The sequence below is a fragment of the Aptenodytes forsteri genome, unplaced genomic scaffold (genome assembly GCF_000699145.1).
Source record: "Aptenodytes forsteri isolate BGI_AS27 unplaced genomic scaffold, ASM69914v1 Scaffold82, whole genome shotgun sequence".
Classification (NCBI taxonomy): domain Eukaryota; kingdom Metazoa; phylum Chordata; class Aves; order Sphenisciformes; family Spheniscidae; genus Aptenodytes; species Aptenodytes forsteri.
Window position 1 is genome coordinate 1,023,574 of NW_008795490.1, and position 19,770 is coordinate 1,043,343.

The 19,770-nt window shown below is 40.7% G+C and overlaps 1 protein-coding gene across 1 annotated transcript in view; it reads left to right on the plus strand.

Moving 5' to 3' along the window:
- The window catches only part of SASH1 (SAM and SH3 domain containing 1), a 99,662-nt gene that overhangs the window by 40,240 nt on the left and 39,652 nt on the right, over window positions 1-19,770 (plus strand). Inside the window, exons 4-7 of the mRNA XM_009281391.2 lie at window positions 5,843-5,883; window positions 7,626-7,703; window positions 9,056-9,168; window positions 10,875-10,976. Coding sequence (XP_009279666.1) covers window positions 5,843-5,883; window positions 7,626-7,703; window positions 9,056-9,168; window positions 10,875-10,976 — 334 coding nt within the window. The remainder of the gene's footprint in view (window positions 1-5,842; window positions 5,884-7,625; window positions 7,704-9,055; window positions 9,169-10,874; window positions 10,977-19,770) is intronic.

The following is a 19,770-nucleotide window of genomic DNA, read 5'->3' on the forward strand; positions in this document are numbered from 1 at the left end:
GTATGAGGAAGCATGAAGGGCGCCTTTCACGAGAAAGCCCGACTTGTCGCAGCTAGTTGACACAGCACAGAGTGAGCAATGCACGCAGGACGGGGTGCATTGCATGCAGTACGTTGGGCCCTGCTCTTTGCTATCAAAGAGTTTTTAGCTGACAATTATCTCCTTGCTGTACTGAGATGTCTGCATTTAAGATACTTTTTTTTTTTATACCCCATGCTTGCAGGAATCAAAAAGAATCAGTGAATGTGTACGGCCCTGTTTTCATTTGTTTGAGGCCTGATTTAGCCAAAGCCAAATTATTCATGCTGCCTTTAAACAGCCTTCTCAAGAGAAGTAGGGCAGGAAACTCCCACAATAACCCGCACAATGGGAGCGAGAGGCTAGCCAAACGCCGACTGGGACACGTGAGGAGGGAAACCAGTGCGCCTTTGAGCAGCTGGAAGAAGGTTTCAAGCCTGGTAATGTTGTATGAGGAAGCATGAAGGGCGCCTTTCACGAGAAAGCCCGACTTGTCGCAGCTAGTTGACACAGCACAGAGTGAGCAATGCACGCAGGACGGGGTGCATTGCATGCAGTACGTTGGGCCCTGCTCTTTGCTATCAAAGAGTTTTTAGCTGACAATTATCTCCTCCTGGCTGGGAACCACCGGTCGGTTATTAAATACGTGACGTAGCCTCATCTGCCCGCTGCCAGTCACTGGACCGAGCCCGTGGGACCAATGTGGTGGCTTCTGTGCTGGTGGTGGCAGAAAATACACATACGCACGCACGGCCCACAAGCAGCTCAGTGTTTGTTTCCACTGAGAAAGTTTTGACCTGCTTAAAGAGCCATTGCTATGGAAACCTAATGAGAAGATAATTGAATGAAACGTCTTTGCTTTCCATCCCTTTCTCACACTGGTGCCAGCAAGGTCAGAACCTTGCAGGCCTGCTTTCTCTTCAGGTTCATGCAAATTTGATAAAAATACCAAAGGCCCATTTTCTTCCCTGTGCCAGCTCCAGTTAGATAAATTTATCTTGTATTCAGTCAGGAGCAGTTACAAGTCTGTCAGTTTTTCATGCTAATTATGTGACTGGGCCATTTCTAATGTACGCGGATAACCAAATGGCTTTGCAGCAGAGCCAGCGTGCACTTCTGCATTGGTTTATTCACCGCTATGAATGTGCATAATATTTGTAGATTGAAAATCCCATCCAAAGCATTTTCCTCAATGAGCTATAAATAGTCATTGGGAGGGAAAAAGAGGGCCACTATCAGTTTATTGAAGATCATAACAGTAGTGGTTTCATTATCAGATGGTGCTATGCACCTGTGGATTTTATGGTCCGTAAATGAGATGCGGCAATGTGTTAAAGCACATCTGCATTTAAAATACTTAGTTGAAACAAAAACCCATCAGAAATCCTGTCATTCTCGGTTCCCATGCTTGTTCTGTTTCGAGAATGATGAGCTTTCAAAAATCAACAGGCGCATTCATGAAAGCAGCACATGGTGTCATTTGTTTCCTTTCCCAGTTCTGCGGTGTACCAGCATATTCACATCGTGGGGCACGTGTGACTGTGTCTCTTGTAATATCAACTGCTCTGTATGCGAGATAAGCCCCGGTGTTTTTCTGTCTGAGATCAGAATCAGTCCAGAGTTAACAAGGAAAGCTGTAGCCTAGTAGCTCGATACAACCTAGTTAAAACCCATCTCAATAATCAGATACAGTCTCACTTGGCTTGTGGCACAAATGTGTGCATTTTTTCTTCCTTGCACGCCAAGTTTTGGAGCCCACCTCCAGGATTCAAGGGTTAATTTATAAAAGAGAGGGATTGCTTAGGTATAGCAAGGTCACCCCCACTGCAGCTCTTTTATGGAAAGATAGATTCAAAGACCGTTTTGGATGCCTGGCTTTGCCATTGTTCACACAAAAGCCACAGGCTGCAAAAGAAGAACCAGAAGTGCCCTCCAGAGGCAGTCCTCATGTTCAGATCTTTGTTGTCAAAGATGTCTGGTCTGGTCTCTATCTTTCAAGCATCCTCTGAAAAGCAGTTAGTTAGTCTTTAAAGCTGCCCTCCCTTTCTCTACCTGCTGTTAGGAGTTTGTCCAAATAGTTAGAAAATGTTAACTCCTCTTTTCTAATTTCTTTCCAGCTTATGTCTACTTGTTCCTGTGCCTGATTTATTAATAGGCAGTAAATTAATCTTCTTGCAGCTTTCAATTTTGACAGACGGAACAGGCAAAACTTTTCTAGCTTTCTCTCGTAAGATAAGCTGTCCGGTTTCCTGACTATTCTAACAGCTTTTCTCTTTTCCGCTTCTGGTTTGACTTCATCTTTCTTGAGCATGAGTAATGATGGTTGTACAGCTATTCCCATATATATTCATTCTTTGTACTGCCATTGGAGTTTCCCATCCTTACGCCTTTTAGAATTAACGTGCTGGTTTTTTCTCGGTCATCCTTTTTAGCTGGTATCCCCAGGTACTCTGTAATTTGCAAACCTCCAGCATTTGAAAGGCTGACTTTTGTGTCAGTCCTGTTTGCGTACTTGCGTATTTTAGCATTGAATGTAAACTGATTTCTGTTAAGCTAGTCTTTCTAATCAGCTAGATCCTGGTCCAGGTTCTCCACTCTGGCTGTTGGTTACTGCATTTTGTGTCACTGATCACTGAGTGGTCTGATGTAATTTACTGAACTCCACTGAAACTCATCATCTCTCTAAGGCAGTAATATTTGGTTACTCCCAAAAGTAGCTCTATTTTTAGATTATCTATTGTGCTGCCTTTTTTTCCCCCCTCATTTCTTTATTTCAGCAGTTTGGCTCCAGGAGACCCGAAGTATCGGCCTAGAGATGGTTTTGAATTTGTGAGATTAATGGATTAAAGTTTTGACCCCTTCTGCAGCTCGCTTCCAGAGATTATGAATTGATAAGAAAGTGCTCCTTACCTCTGGCCATAAATCTTTTTTTCTTCCTTCTTGTCTGAACATATACCCATACATTTCTTCTGCTATATGCTGTGACAGAGTACATTTCATGTGAAAGCTTGCTAATGAAGTTGTACATCAGACCACAACAAAAATGAAGGCCTCCACGGTGGAGTAATGGCATTTGGCTCCCTTTCAGACACGCAGTGCTGAAACTTCTGCCAAGTGTCGCTGCATCATTAACTTTCAGTACAAGTTATCAGTCTATGAATGGAGGAACACAAATCACTTTCAGTGCACGTTCACAGAGGAGCTGCAGATTTAACAGAGTAAGGGAGTGTAATTGGCAAATCAAACATACAGCGACTCTGAGGTACTCTGGAATTTTTCACCAGACATCTAGGAAGTAAAACGCTTGATTGATTTCACTGAGGATTTTTAAGCGTCAGAGTTGTCTGGTGGAACTAAAAAGCAAGTGCCTTATCAGGCTCTGTGTTGTAGGTTTTGTTGGCATTTTCATCTCTTCAGACCAGCTGTTACCATTTTCAAGGTCAGCCCAGGCATGGAAGATTTCCTCTTTAGGGAATGCATGGAATGATAATTGGCATTTGTATCCTCTGATGAAACTCAGCATAGTTCTTAAATCAGTTATAAATGAGAAGGTGGTCTGCTTGCTGTGAATCCTACTCTTCTCACCCCCTGTAGCTCAGGCGTGTCAGAAGTTTGCTCCTACTGCTCTTCGCCTTCTTTGGAGGCCAGTGTGCGACGAGTTGGTGGCCTCAGGCTAATTCCCAGTGAACAGATGTCCATATCACAAACATTGCCGCTACACCTGCTACTTACTCGCGTCGTTGTTGGCAACTGCGCAAGAGAAGGATTAAAATGGATTTGGAGGCTGAAGAGCACAAGGGACTGCCTCTCCACTTGGAGGCTGATTTCACTAGTGAGGCAAAGTTCTGATCATTAACAGATTTCATTTTCGAAGGACGGTGATTTGGTGCATTTCATGGGTACTAAATTAATTTAAGATAAATAGAATAACTGCTTGACGGGGTGAGGTCTGTGCTCGGGTGCAAAGCACGTAGTGGATTAAATCTGTCAGTTCCAACAGAACTTGGCTTTCTTTTTACTTGGTTGTCTCCATATACAAGTCCACATACTTTTTACCTGATTTACCTTTATTTAGAAAAATACTTTTAAGTGTCTGGATGAAATCCTGGCCCTGTTGAAAGCCTTTACATTTTAACACTGGCTTTTCTGGAGTTTTCACCCAGAAAGTGTGGGGTTTGTATTTTTCTCCTGCATTTGTTATTCACGCTTCTTAAAAACTAAGCATTTGGCGGCTTATCACCTATATCGTTAACTTTTACCCTTCAAGGGTAAACTTTATCAGCAGTGAAAACACTAAATGTCTCCCTCTGCCTGGTGCGCTACAAATCTGAAATTTGGTTGCTTCAATTGGTTTGCAGTTTGTGCTGGATTAAATTTCTAATCAGTCTGAGGTTGAAGGAGGTTACATTTCAGAGCTCCGCTGTGCCAAACTCTCCTTGTCTAGATGAATTACTAAATCAAACTGAAACTTCATACTGTCTCATTTCCCCTTTAATGATGTCTTTGCAAGTTGATGAGCATGTTTTTCATGCTTACAAAACGTTGGCCAGTAATTGCTTACATCTTCTAAACCCTGAACTGGCTTGAACTAAAATTTTCCTTCAAGTGGTTTACTGAATTATTCAAAAACTCTTCATTGCCCTCTTCTGGGGGTCTAAGAAAACGCAAGGAGCCTGCGCAAACACTGTGGATAGCAACTACAGTATGGCATGCACGTATTATTATATGGCCTCATTCAAGGAACGATTTGGCTTGAGGTCGTCTTGGTATGCTGGGGTACGCATGTTTCCATTCTGCATGGCTGCAGTACAGTCACCGCACAACAGGGCATTGTCATGTCATGGGGCTGAGCGCTCAGCAAAGACACTGCAGTAATGCTTTGCACTTGGAGCCTCCAGCAAAGCCATTGAAGCTGGCAGAAGTCATTTCACTGGCTTGGCGCAGCTTGGTTAAATAGTGATTCCCATCGGAAGGCTTCAAAGAATTGCACAAGATTTAGTAATTTCTATTAGCTCCATTTATACAAACAGAAAAAAAGGCAAGGAAGGGGGGCAATGTCTCATCAGAGATCCCACAATGAACCGTTGGCACTGAGTTGGAATCCATTATGGAAAACTAGTTTAATGAACATAAAGACCGAGAACAAAAGATTTACTTACTACTTTTGTTTGTAAAATCCATGTTCTGTTAAAATAAGTCTCTCCAGCTAGCTTTTGAGGAGGGGAGTATACACTGGTGGAAAAGCACACAGAAGGGACTCAGAAGAAAGAAGCTGTCACCTCCAGTCGTCTGTGGTTGCATTTCATAGGGTCTGGACAAGCTTTCTTCACCTTGTCTTTAAAAGAATCTCTACTCCTCTCTTCCACACAGTGGTTTCTGAAAGTTTAATGAATGCATATTTATAAAGCATTTTCAGATAAAATCCAAATAGGCTGAAAACTGTTATACAGCTAAACTAATACAGCATCCCATTGCTACAGTTTCTAAGGCAGCCAAAATACTGTTTTACACAAATGGAAAGGGGGAAAGTATGTGGAAAAAGTGTTTTTCTGGGGGATCCCTAGACTCCTTTGCCTTAACCATAGGTTTCTGTCAGTATGTATTTCTCTATGCTGGTCACAAAAGACATGTTTAAGAGAACTCAGTTACTGTGGTCAGACCAGTGGGTTCAGTTTTTGTTTCCAGCTTGCTGTGTTGGGAAGAAAAGGGAAGAGAAAATAGCTCATGATACATTGTTTGGAAACTGTAATTTACTGTAATCAGACAGCTCCTATGAAATGTGAGAAGCCTACATCAATAAGTCCATTTCTCTTTTTTGTCCTAGGCTCTCCATTCATAAATCAAGTTTGGAAGAAGGCTCTGTAGGTCAGTATATTTCATTTTATTTGATACTCCTATGGAATTCTTAAACAGGTTTTGAGTTTTGCTTGTGCTGGGATGTTGAAGAGCTGAGTAAACACAATGCTGGCAGAAGTCAGCAGCATGTTGTGTGGGGACTGGGGAGGTGAGTCTTAGCAGCTTTAAAAGTTAGATGCTGGGTGTCTCAGTGATCAGAGAGACTGCCCAACCAGCATTGTCATGTGATAAATACTCATCTTTTGACTTGTTACATCAAATTTAAAATGTCTGCATGTTAGATCACTGTTAGCCTATCCGTCTGTACTCTGAAAATTACCCCCGCCAGTGAATAACTGGGGTTTCTGTTATTTTTGTTCATGTCATGCCAGAGTCTCTTCCTTTGTTTCTGAAATATTTTGCATTCTTAAATATGTATTTGTTTTCCATTGTCTTTCACTTTGTCTTTTTTTTTTTTCTAACTTACCGTAATTAGTTCATATTGCTATCTTAACTTATTAGCTGAGACAATACAATTTTGGAAAAATTTTATTTTGCTCATTGGAGAAGAAAAGGAAAACTGGGAGGTTGGTTTGTTTCTTTCTTTCTAATTTTTTTCTAGGGACGTTCCACACAGTCTAAACTTAAGCTGTGTTTCAGAGAGTCGTAATTAGTCATATTGCTATCTTAACTTATTAGCTGAGACAATACAATTTTGGAAAAATTTTATTTTGCTCATTGGAGAGGAAAAGGAAAACTGGGAGGTTGGTTTGTTTCTTTCTTTCTAATTTTTTTCTAGGGACGTTCCACACAGTCTAAACTTAAGCTGTGTTTCAGAGAGTCAGTAAACCCAGCTCTAGGGCTTCTAGGGTGAGATCCAAAATACTGTAGTCACATGCTGAAACTCAGTGGCACGGTATAAGCTGTGTTCATTTGAATTTTTCAAACGCAGAGGGATGAAGTAGCTCTGTATCAGTAGCATTTCTGCCAGATCAGGCACAGTGTGTTCTTTTGCAGATGGCATAAACTTTACAGCATATGCCCTGGTTAATCCAGTGGAACACAGTTACGTGCCTGACCTTGAGCCAGATTCCGTTCTTTTTTAGAACAAATTATTTACTTCTGGATCATCAAGCTATATGCAGATCTGATTAATGGACACGGAGACCCAGCCTTGTACAGTCCAGGCATACAGAGAGCAAGAGTCAGATGTAGCTGATGGTCTCACAAAATTTCTCATGCCAAGTAGCAGGATGTGCATGTGTGTTTGTGTGTATGTGTGTGCATTTATATATATATGTAAAGTATTTCTCTTCTGTATAGATATGCACACGCATACTAGAAAATTACTTATCTAAGTTATGGCTTAGGCTGCATAATTGTGGTTCAGTTAAAGAGAATAAACCAACAAAATACTTCAAAAACACATCCAGACTTGACATTAACAACTCAACAGATACCAAAATGAATGTAAAATATTTTCTGTTTATAAATCAAAATATGTAAGTTGCTGGTTTATCTCAGTCCGCTATAGCACTGGCAATTATAAAAGAACATGCGTTTCCCTGAAATAGCTACATCAGCATAGTTCTAGTGCGGAATAAATCAAGAAAAACAGAAAATTTCAGATTTTTTTATTCTTGTTTTTGACTCAGAAAATATAACTTAATGCTTGAAAGCTTCTCTAGCGTTTACTAACTGATTTTTCTTTCTGAAATTCTTTTTCCCTTTCCCCTCACCCTCCCTCCCCACTTTCCTTTTAGGGAAAGCAGACTGGAAAAAGAAAAACAAGTTTTTTTGGCAGAATTTCCGAAAGAACCAGAAAGGACTAATGAGGCAGACTTCAAAAGGTAAATCTTTTTCAAGGACACGCAACCTATCCATATAAAATAGAAGCCCAGCATCACAAAGGAGTAAAATTCATTTGCAACTGTGTGGCAGCTGGGGGGCTGTGGATCTGGAAGTATCGCAGGTTTGGTTCATCGTGACAGAGCTCAGAAAGACAACTCGTATTCTGTGAGACTGCATCTGCATGCAGCTGGGACACGTTCGGTCCTGACTGTCAGTGGATGCACATGCACAAAGTGATGCGGTTAATATATATTTATAAGTAATATCTGTAAATGAGCAAGATGCTTTTTTTTCTGATCCTGACTTGATGAGAAAAATGCTGATCTGTTTTAATTGGAAAGATGTTTCTCCTTTCTTTGGCACTTGGTTACTTTGACCTGTTTGCTTTAGGCTTGAATCCAGCCTCTCATTGTAGGAGAAGACACTACAAGAAGGAGTAGTAAAAGTGCATCTGGTGACTAGTGCAAATGTAGGATCAATTCCATTTAAACTGTCAGGTGTCTTTCTCTAGTTCTTCTCCAAAAGATGCAGCTGTGCATTGCTTTAAGTATTTCTCTTCACACAGAAAATTTCTGTTTCCCCATGTGTATCTGCTAGATCCTTCTGTTGCAAACAGATGCTTCCCTACGTCACTATGTCTGTGTTCAGATGGATTGTGAAAGATGACAGGAGCCCACTTACGAGGTCAGAAAGGGGCATGTTTGCACTCTCAGTTAAGCATGGGTCCTTGCTTGCTCTCAAGGCAAGTTCTAACTGTCCGTTCTGACACACCAAGCTCATACCAAAAAGAGAGGTCCTGGAGTTGAGAGCCCGATACATCCAGCACCACGTGCCAGCTCAGTGGCCGATTAGATAGCCTGGATAGATCGGGGGACATGGCCAGTCCGCAGCAGAAAGCGGTGAGGGCCCAGCATGCCATTCCTGGAAGGGCTTCCCATCCGTTCTGGCAGCTGACTACGTTCTCAGGGCTACGTTCTCAGGGTATTCCTCAGGGCTGAGTGCAGGACTTTTCTGGCATTAGCACTTTCTCTTTTGATTTTTGTCTTTCAGGGTCAGTAACTGTGATGAGAGTCACATTTTATTTCTCCTTGTCATGCTCTCCTGCTTTCAGTGTCAGAGTAGACTTAGTTTTCTAGGCCTAATTTACTTCCTTTTCTTGCTCAGTTACTTCCAAATCATTCAGTCCTTTGAAATCATACTGTGAGACTGCTCTGGGGAAGGTCTGTTTCTGGCCAGCCAGATCCACGCGGCAACCAGATTTTAGAGCACTGGGTAAAGTCCAGTTTCAGTATATCCCACTCTGTGCATGACCTCTTACACATGCTTGTTATCTCTGTGCCTTTTCCTGCAGGAGAGGATGTAGGGTACGTGGCCAGTGAGATCACGATGAGTGATGAGGAACGGATCCAGCTGATGATGATGGTCAAAGAGAAGATGATCACCATTGAGGAAGCACTTGCTAGGGTATGATATGTACACACTTCAGTTTCCCGGAGAAACATGTTTTAGGACGTAGGATATACCTATTTGGAGTTTTCATTTGCTCAGAAAACATAGGAGAAGGGGAGAAAGCTTGCCTGTTTGTCCCATTGCATTAGGTAGCATAAATTAGATAGCAATTCCTTTGTTTATGAGAAGAAGTGAGATTTAGCTCAACCAAAAATAGTTGTCTAAGGTATGGCAAATTAGTAGAGTCCTAAAAGCATTTGCTTCTCTCCATTGGCAATAAAGGGTGCTAATCAGAGAAAAGCTCAAGTGTATACATTTTCATTGCAGCTGTCTAAAGGTAAGGAAGACGAATCCCACCTGTACTAGTCCTTATTTGTCATGCACATTCATAGGTTTGTTTAAGTACTAAAAGAAATGCTTCAAGTTTTGCTGAGCTTGCCTTATTTGTTTCAGAACACATATTTCTTACTATTTTCCTGCTGCTAATGGCTGAAGGGCAGTTTGATTGAAGGCTTCCATTTTCAGCAATTAAAACTTTTAGAAATACTAACGTTTAAGCTGAAAATTCTTCTGCTTGTTTCTTAGCCAAAAAGGTGGTGTTTTGTTTTAATAGCCTTCAAGAAAACATATTCAGCCGTTTTTGGTATTTGACATTAAAATCAACACGGATCTATTTTTTGATAAGTACAGTGGCTGTCACAAATGTTTCTTCACAAAATCTGAATGTTAATAAGCCACAAGAAATATAAGTGTAAGGAGTTGTATTTGTGCAGCAGTAGGGCTGAGATTTTAATTGCTCAGGAGCAAAAAGGTCAGTGTTAAAGTTTCCACACCACTTTTGATTTTGTACCCTTGTGCAAAATACTGTGATGGAACACAGGGTATTCTGTATGGGCTCCATTAGAGGTGCAGAAAACATGACTTAGATCGCGAATTGGCACTCAGAAAAATTTCTATACTGACATACTACATCTTGAAATAGACTATCCTAGAATAGAAAGTTATTTTGTTATCTGAAGAAAACACTGCTTTGCTGGGAATTGTATCATGAAAAAAAATGGAAAATTTTAAAAATCACCAGGTGGTAATATTGGGGATTCTTTTACTTCTCTGTTGTTAAAAACTTTTGGGGGGAGGGTTGTACCTAGTCTGTATGGTTAATATATGTACTCGTACTGTTTCCCTCTAGTGGTCTGAGCTACTAGCAGCAACTTTTTTTTTTTTATATCATCAGTTCTTGATGATGCTCTCAACAGTTTGACTCCAGTAGATTGGTTTTATGTCTTAAGCCTTTTATTGGAAAATGGGAAAGATGGTCTTTGGTTTTAAAATTATAAAAGATAGTTCCTAGTCTTTACTGCAGATCATTTTCTTTATGAAGGAAATTGGCAGGCTATTGCGATTTAGTCTGTCTGGTGGAAACTTTGCCTCTGAGTTGGGGATGTATACCTTATATTTTACCAATGACAATTAATCAAAATTCAGTGTTTACAGATCAATTCCTTTTTAAAAAAAAAAAATCTCATGATTAAAACTTCTGATTCTAAAGCAAATAAATTTATTTTGAACAAGTGAGACATACAGTGCAAAAGTTCTGATTTTCCCAGTTCCACAATGATATGGGGGGAAAAAAACCTGAAAGGACATTAACTCTTGCTATTTTAATGAAGATTGATAGCTTCTTCTCACTGGAAAATATTCTCTGTCTTTTCAAATTTCAGCTGAAAGAGTATGAAGCCCAGCACAGGCAATCAAGCACTGTAGATGCTACAGAATGGCCTGATGGTTCTTACTCAACATTTGAAGGGTCTTCCAATTGTAATGTAAGTATCTGTCATTCTGATATAGCTCCCCAGCATCATTTAATATTTAAAGTCTTTTATTGCAGTACAGAGATATCCTGATTTACCTGGTGATTTCCTTAATAGCAAATGTATCATTTGACCTTGTGATGCTATGTTCTGTCTGCAGAAAATCTTTAATGTGGATTTTAAATCTTCAAGGTCTGTTGTTGTAGACTTTAACAGTCTTATTGTATAATCTCTCTTTTTTTTTTTTTTTAATCTGGGCCTTTGTCACTGAGCTTTTGAAGCACAAGTGATCCCAGGCACAAATGCCCATGTTCCAAAATGCACAGAAAAGGTTTTTTGGGTTGTTTAGAGGGAACTGTTTCACTTTACTTCTCAGTTACTGTGAATCAGCAGAGTTTCTCAGGCCTTCATAGTCCTTGTTGATGCATCCTAGCTGAGGGTCTGGCTAGGTCCTAGCTGCCTGCTGCTTTCACACAGTTCTATCTCTGCATTTGCTAACTCTCAGCCGAGAGAGTTTGCAGCTTTTGCCAGACCCGTAAGCAGTCAGGCGGCTTTCCTCCCTCGTTTTTACTTCTGAGCTCTGTAGCTTCTGTTGTTTTTATGGGCACCAGATAGTCCTTGTGTCATGCCATGCTGAATTAATTAATTTTTCCTTCCAAATATCTTCATTTTCACTGAGTAGTTTATTCCACTTCATTTCTCTAATTGAAAGTTCGCAGATAAATCTTAGAGAAGAACCCATTTGGCTGTCAAATCCAAGCTCTTTGTAACCCATATAATTGAATCTCATAGGCTTTTGAGACCATTGATTGATTTATTTGTTTTATTGTCAATGGAATTTCCTGCTAACAGCAGCAGACGTTAGCTTCTCCTCCCTAAATGAAAAGAGGAATGCTATATCATTTTATGAGATGTTTAAAATATTTTGTGGTGGAGAAAGAGTTTCTTGTTTCTATTAAAAAAAAAATGCCCATCTTCAGTGAGATGGGAGCAGAGGGGGACTGATGTTGCCGTATACTCCGCTCTGATGTATCAGAAATGTGCAAAGAATAGAGAAGGAAGGATCCTGACTCTTCTGCACTGATTGATTAGCTGGCTGAAAGATGTCTTGATGTTTTCCTCATTAGTATTTATGGCCTGAACTTTCCCCTCTTAAGGCCTTTGGCTAAGGTACCTATAGCATAAAAGCCTCAAAACTCTCATTTACTGTGGTCAAATCTCAGAAGGATACCGAGTTTCTCTCTTAAATCTTCTGATATAGTGGTTTATGCTTGTGTTGAAGTTACTGAAAGCTGTGTATACCTCTGAGGACCGAACATGACGGTATTTGCTCCCTAACGGAAAGACTTGGCACCTTTTCTCTAAAATTATTTTCCTAAGCCAACTTTGCACTTTGCGTCAAGAGCTCAGTTGCCTCTCTCTGCTGCTCCGATAGGTTTTGAACCATCTTCTGCTAACTTTGATGGGGGATCTCTATTCCGTCGTTGTAGATACCTCTCAAGATTTTTGCCCTTGCTCCTAATTTTTATCCTGGTTACATTTAACAGAAGCTGTGAAACTGTTTGCCTTCAAGGGAAAATCAGATCATCTGCAGAAATGAAACTTTATGTTAGAACAAAAGTCAGCTTGGCTTCCTTTTTTGTGGACAAGAAAGAAACTAGGGTTAAGTGGGGTGAAAAACTTTGGGCTATAATTGACATGCAAGAGGGGAAAATAAACAGTGCAAAGTATCAGATATGTCTAAAGATAGGGCGTGTGTTCACCCAGACTGTTTTGCCAAAGGACATCTCTGTTAGTTGAAAATGACCAGCTTTTGAGAGGTGCAAAGATGATTCTGTTTTCAAGCCCTTTCTTTGCCAAATGGTTCGACTTTCAGTGCCATTTGTGTGATTTGTACTTTGTGAATTTGGAGTCTCAACTTAAAACTACCCACTCATTTTATAGAGACCATGAAGCAAAGATGTTTTTCCATCTATTAAAAACATTTTGTTAGATAGCCCACTGCCTTCTAACCTCAGAAAGTAATTGAAAATATGAGTCACTGAAATTGAAGTTTCTGGGTTGAATTAAAACTCCTTGGGCAATGGCTCTTCTGGCTCTGTTGGCATTTTTTCCGATTTCTTTATTTTCAGTCTCATGGCCAAATTGTTACTAGGCAGTTTTTAATGGAACGTTGTGATCATACTTGATCATTTTGTAAACATTTTATACACAAAAATGATAAAATCAAATTGCAGGATAATTGCAGATTGAGGGCATTTAGGAAAATAATATTTTTTTTATTTTACTTGCTATACATTTGTTTGGTAACCTTGGGGATTTAAGAGATACCAAGACACTAGTATAATGGCTTTTTTTCCCCTTCACGTTTTATCTTCCCAGGCAGAGACACCTGCTAGTAGTTAGGAGGACTTGGGAGGATGGGTCACTAGTTTTCTGTGGCGAGTCTTGGTCTAGCTTTGCCCAATGACTATAATTCAGGAAGGAAAAAAAAAAAGGTAGAATCGAAGCATTTGGAGAATCTAAAAATGAAGGCAGAATGTCTGGAGTGTTCTAAGGTTTTAAGTACTCAATACTTTCATTTATTGCTTTGCCCACAACATAAGAACAGCCACCTGCAAAATAACATCTAGAGGGCAAATATCAGTTGTTGTTGTTTTCCTTTTTAGGAAAAAAAAAAGACCACTTTTTTTTTTTTATTAGCTTGTATAACTATCATATGTTTATGACTAACATCACTGGTTTGATCCTAAACTCATTTTAAAGATTGATTTAAGGATTCTTTTTCCCAGCTCCTCCTCTTTTAAATTACTGTACCAGGAAATGGAAACTTGCATTTCATACCCTTACAAAACTAAACCCTAAAGGTGAACCACAAAGGGTTGAAGGGTCATCATCTCAGCACCCGAAGGGAGGCAGCCCGGTGTCATTGCTGTGCTGTTAATTGTACGTCTTGTTTGTTTGCTCTTAAGAAACAAACAAACAAACAAAGGCCTTGCCAAGCCAGTAGGTGACTTGGTTCTCTGCCACTTGAGAGCAGTTTGTAGCTTTCAGTCTCACTACTGTGGTCCCTTTGTTTCACAACAAAGTATGCCTGTTATTTATTTGCTAATGTGGGAATGCAGTTGAAACTGTTTTTCTTTTTAGTCAGATGTATCAACAGTCTAAAACGCCTCATCATTTTTTATAAATTTATTTCTGAATATTTATGTTTTGTCTCTGTTGGAATGAAGGCTGCTCACAGTAACTCTAGACAAGCTTTCATTGCCTTGTGCCAAGTGTTGGGATGTAAAGCAGGTGCAGATTACAAATGGACCACTTTCTGGATTTTAGATAAGGGCCTGTTTGTCCTCAGGAGTCAGAAAGTCAAGGAAAGAGAGGTTTCAAAATTGTATCACATTCTTCCTTTATACTGAGGTGCCTTTTATGCTTCTTAAAGATAGAAGCCTGTTTGATAACTTTTGGGGGCTGAAATTCTCAGTTCATCTAAAACAGGGCTGCTTCATCCCCAGAGTCCCACTGGTACGGCTCCAGCCCAGCTTGGAGGACCAGCATTAGGAGAAACCAGTACAAATCCTCTCCTGTGCCCTCTGCTGAAAGACTACTAATTGGTACCCATCGCTGTGTTTGATGCGGGAGTGGGGGAAAGGAGAGAAGCAGGAGGGAGGTTGTGACAGAAGTGTGTATCATACGCGTGCTGCCACTCAAACAAACCACTGATTAACTCTGCTGACAGTTTCTGTAGATGCAAGTTAAATGAAGTTGTAATATCCCTGGACTGAACTGTTTTGTTGGTCTCGTCAGGCTTCTGTGTTTTAGTTTTGATCAGCGGATAATGGTCAGCCATCCAGAGTTCATTAACGCGAGCTTCCAGGTAGCGTCGCCAGCCTTCGTTTGAAGAGTGCCACAGTGAGCTGTGCCGTGCTCCCCCGAGACCTCCCCACCTGCCACGTGTGGCCTTAGCAGCCTCAGGAGAGAGGCCATAAAATTTATGAGTGGGGAGAACAAAACCAGCACCTCCCTCCAACAGTATGGCCCGCGGGTGGGTGGCAGGAAGCCCGCAGTGCTTCCTGCCCTCCCAACACTCTTTACCCAGGCCTGTCGGCATGGCACTGTTACCAGTAGGAAACTGGCACCCCATTTGTTTTCGCTGGGGAGAGTGGCAGCAGTTGTGCAGACCTGGAGGTGTGCCGTGCACATCTGCATCTGCCGTGAGGCCGACGCTGGGGAAAACTCCCCCTTGCATTGCCGCTCTTTTCAGTCTTCTATCAATCCGCTTCATAACAGGCGGCAGCAAATTGAGTCCACACAGCGACAGATGTAGCTGGAGTGAGATAATCTTTGTTGCTCCTGTTCTTCATATTATTCCCTGAGGACGTTTTCATTTACCAAATCATAGAACGGGGCTAAAAGTTGAAAGGGTGTGCGGTATTTGTTTTGTGTCTGCTGCCATTGTCAAAGGCAGAACAACAATCGAGAATGGACTTTGGGTTGTATTCATTTCAATCCGAGAGATGCTGAAGCTGTTGAATCAGGATTGTATTACCTATGGTACAAAGCTGACGCCGACAAAAGACGAAGTCTGATAGAGTTCTCTCTGGCTCACGACAGTCATTACCGTGTTGTTTGGTAAGTGTGAAGAGTAGGAAGAAAAGAAATAATTACAGTGTAACTTCTGTAGCACTGTTTACCTCAAGAGTAAATCTAAGTGCAACTACAGCAAATCCACATTGTTCAGGGTTATACTGTATTTCAGTGATTCAGATTGTGGATGCTTTCTAAATACAGTAATTTTAAAATTGATTTTTGTTCATATTACTGATGGATTCTTAAAATCTTTAACCATTTGTTGACATTATTATTGCTCATACTACAGGACTGTTACAGTAAACAAGAAAAAGCCCTTCTTTTGGTATAATCAGTTTAACTCGTTAGAACTAAACTCACAGGCGATGCGTATTGGGAACCAACGTTGGATATCAATGGAGACTAGGATATGATGAGTGTTTTTTAATTTAAACATTAGTGTTTAAACTGAAGCAACATGGATACTTTGAGCATTTTGAAAGCTATGCACTGTTAGCCTCGTTTTTGCTGTTATCACAGGATTTAACAGTTTTTGTAAGGGTTTTTTTTTTTTCCATGAAAGGCTAAAGGGTGGAAGAGGATGTTTCTATGTTTCAGTTCTTCTTGGAGAGCTTGTTGCCGCCTCCAGACCCTGCATGCTCTTTGAGGTAATGGAGGGGAGCTGATGCTGAGCATGGCTATGAATGAATGCAGAGCTTTCATCTTTGCTCCCAAGAGTCCAGTGACCCAATTTCTGTTAAGATTTCCTGAAAGGCACTGATGTGCCTCATTGTTTTGGACAGTATATTTATTATTACTGTTCAAATTTCCATAGTACTGTCAGTGCTTAGTAACAGTTATGATGAAGAAAGAGCCAATAATAAGACATGGCTTCAAAATGATAGTGCTAAATTCCCATGCTATGTGCCTGCCCCAGGGACCTGTCCTGGGAGGTGCTGTCTGCCCTCCTTTTCCACTGATCTCAGGGACGGTGTCCAGCACCTCTCGGTAAAAGCTAGTAGCAAAAGAATTACAGCGTATTTTGTTACGATCTTTCCCCCCTCTCTCTCCATCCATAAGAGCAGGGTTTCCCATGGGTATGGTAATACAAAAACCTTCATGAGAGAAACACAAATCATCATTACAGTTCCCAGGACACAACACAAAGTTTTAAGTAAAGTCAGGGCTGTGGAGTGATGATAGCAGAGCGAGAGACCATCGATGTGTTTATATTCAGTTTTGTAGAACACTGTAAGGAGTTTTTTACCTGTTTGGTCTGAAATGTTCCAGAATGCTTTAGAATTTGTAGGAGAAACGCATTTATTTAGGAATAAAACTATATCACTTCTTTAAGTGTTATTTACCATGCAAGATGATGTCATCGATACAACTTGGCTAGGCATGTGTCCCTGGTGGGACTAAACATTGTCGCCACAGGATTGTACTGAGCAGTTGGCAGTATTAGTAGCCCAAGTAAACCTCCTGCTCACTGCCAGTAGGAGTTGCTCCTGTGGATGTGAAGACTGGATGTAATTAGTCTGTCGTAAGGTCTCTCAGTAAAATCTTCCAGCTATCATGACTCAGAGAAAAGAGCTTACAGTAACGCGCGGGCAGTGACTGTAATTAAGCGTACTCATAACCACTTCTGTTTTGACTGCATTCAGACAAACCCAATTGACTTACTTTACTGCAAAATGTTTGGCCACATATTGGGGAGGGTGGGAGGTGGGAAGGCAAATTAATTTAATACTTATTCTACACATTACTTGGCTTTTTTATACCTTTTTGCCCTTGGGCAGCTGCCTAATTTCTCTGCTTATTACCTAGAGGGTGGGGGATGGTGGTAGCAGCTTTTTCCTATTCTTCCTGCATGCATCAGCCAGCAGGAGATGCTGTAATCCATAATGTGGTTTCCCTGCCCCCATCTTTTCCGAGACCGAGCCTATTAAATTGGAACAAAGCCTTGCTCAGTTCAAGAATTAGGAATCTCAGAAGCCGTGTGTTTCACTGCCCTATTTGGCAGACCCAGGCTGAATAATCTTTACTTGTGGTACAATAGAAAATTTTAATTCCGCTCCTGTCGGTTACCACTTGACCCCCCTCCCTGCCACTGGTGTTTCCTTCCTTGGACTTAGGACGGTAACATTAATAGTTTGATTGTTTGAAAATACTATAAGAATGTAATTTAAACTACTACACCCTTCACTAAAGGACTCATTCTCTTCTTTTTTTTTTTTTCTCTGATATGAGTTTCACTGTATTTCATGTTCCACCCTTGGTTTTCCAAAATGCGGGGTGGTTGGTTTCCAGCGCCAGTGGTGTACTCCATTCGTTAATAGTACAGCCTACACCAAGAATAGGGATTCTCCCCAGGCCCTCTTAGCCTTGCCAAAACACAAAATGCAGTTGAGAGCGCCTTGTTAGAGAATCTCGTTTCCATGCGTAGAGGAGTCTGCAGGAGAATTGGGAAGGAATGCGGTATTGTAACAGATATGAAATAATGTAATGCAGAGCTTCATTCTGCCACATATACCTATGACAAGTAGTACATAAGTACAGTTGTAATGTCATTAAAATTAATTATGCTAATCAGTGAGAGAAACACTTTGCCATGAGAAAATGAGTCTGGCTTGCAGATGCAAACATCGGCAATGTGCTTCTCAAAATTATTTAACTAAAACCTGGAAACAGTTAACATCTAGGAATTTGCCTAAGCAGCTATTCTAGTATCAAGACAGACCTCCTGGGAGAATGAAATTTTTGTGCTCTCGTTACTTACGACAAATATTTCCCACTAATTTCAGCGAGCAGTATCGTCACCAGCTAATGTGTAATATCTTTCACCAAAGTAGCTGTTGGATGCTCCTTTGATTGCCTTGTAAGTAATCACAGCTCAAATCCAGACATGGGATTGCTATTTCCTTCAGCTTACCTGGGGGTGCTGACACTACCACTGCAAATTTTAGACTTACACGGCCTTTGTAATTCATACTTTTGCAGTCAATTATGTGAAGTGGCAAAAACATTTATGACCGCTCTTAATTTTCTTAAAAATTTTGGAGGCCTTTATTTGTAACCTCAGGATATGATGCAGATTAGCACATCTGAGCTTCACACAGTTTTCTATGAACAGCCTCTGCAAGGATTAGAGGTTTGCGAAACTTTCTTAATGAAACCCAAAACCTTCAAAACTTAAGTTGCAAAGCCCCAAACTTAGATCAGTTTCACTCATGGCCATGAACTTTTAAGGGAATCTGGGATACATTTCAAGGAAGTCGCTGTCATGTTTCACTTGATGTGGGCTGGTATGTTATTGAAATTGGAGAACACTAGCTGGTTTTTATCTGAAGCTTAGAATTTTCCATAGGGATTTACATCAGAGTTTTGGGGCTGAAGTAATTCAAGGGTAAAAACCCAGCTACAACACACCAGTAAATCTAGTTTACATGACCGCTAGGGAGTAGATAAGCTGTGTACGGTCACTAGTACAAAGATGGAGAAATCGAAAAAGGATATTTGGCTAGGTGGCTCATCAAAATAAGCCAGTCATCAAAGGAAGTAGATGTTTAGTCCTGCTGTGATTTCACTGGGTGATTGATCTGCAGCGAATCCAGATTAACTGGCCATTGACGGTATGGTCCTGAGCAAGGGGAATCTTTTCTTGGCTTAAAGAGGGTGCTGTTGTGGTATACCTTTGCTACTGCTTTCCACCACTGGATAGCAGTGCTCCTAATTAGTAGAGGTTTTGCTCCTTGTTTTCTTGTGCTCTGAGAAGAATTGTCCAAATTCTGGATTTGTCCCAAGGTTTGGGATTAGGTATGGTTGACTGTAAGAGGAGTGCCAGTTTACTTGAGCATCTCAGAGTGGTCAGAGAGGTCTGAGCCCAGCCTAGCAGAAGTTGGAAGTCATGCTACAATGCTTCGTAAAGGCACAATGTGGCTAATTCTAGACCAGTCTGAGATTTCTGAATTAAAGATCATTTGCCTTTCCAGTTCTTAGTGATGTTCTTTTTTATAGCACTGAAACCAAGGGAAAAGAAAAAAAAAGTATCTAAGTTCACTAATTTAAAAAACATTTAAGCAAGGTTTATTTTTCTGTCAAATTAGCTCTTTATAAAGGGAAATTCTCAGGGGGGGCTTTTTGTCAAAAGAATTAAAAAGTGAAAATAAAAAGAGCCTGGTAAAGGGCTTAAGTTATATTTCCTATAGGCACAGCCTCCACTCTGGCGGTCGGGTTTGGG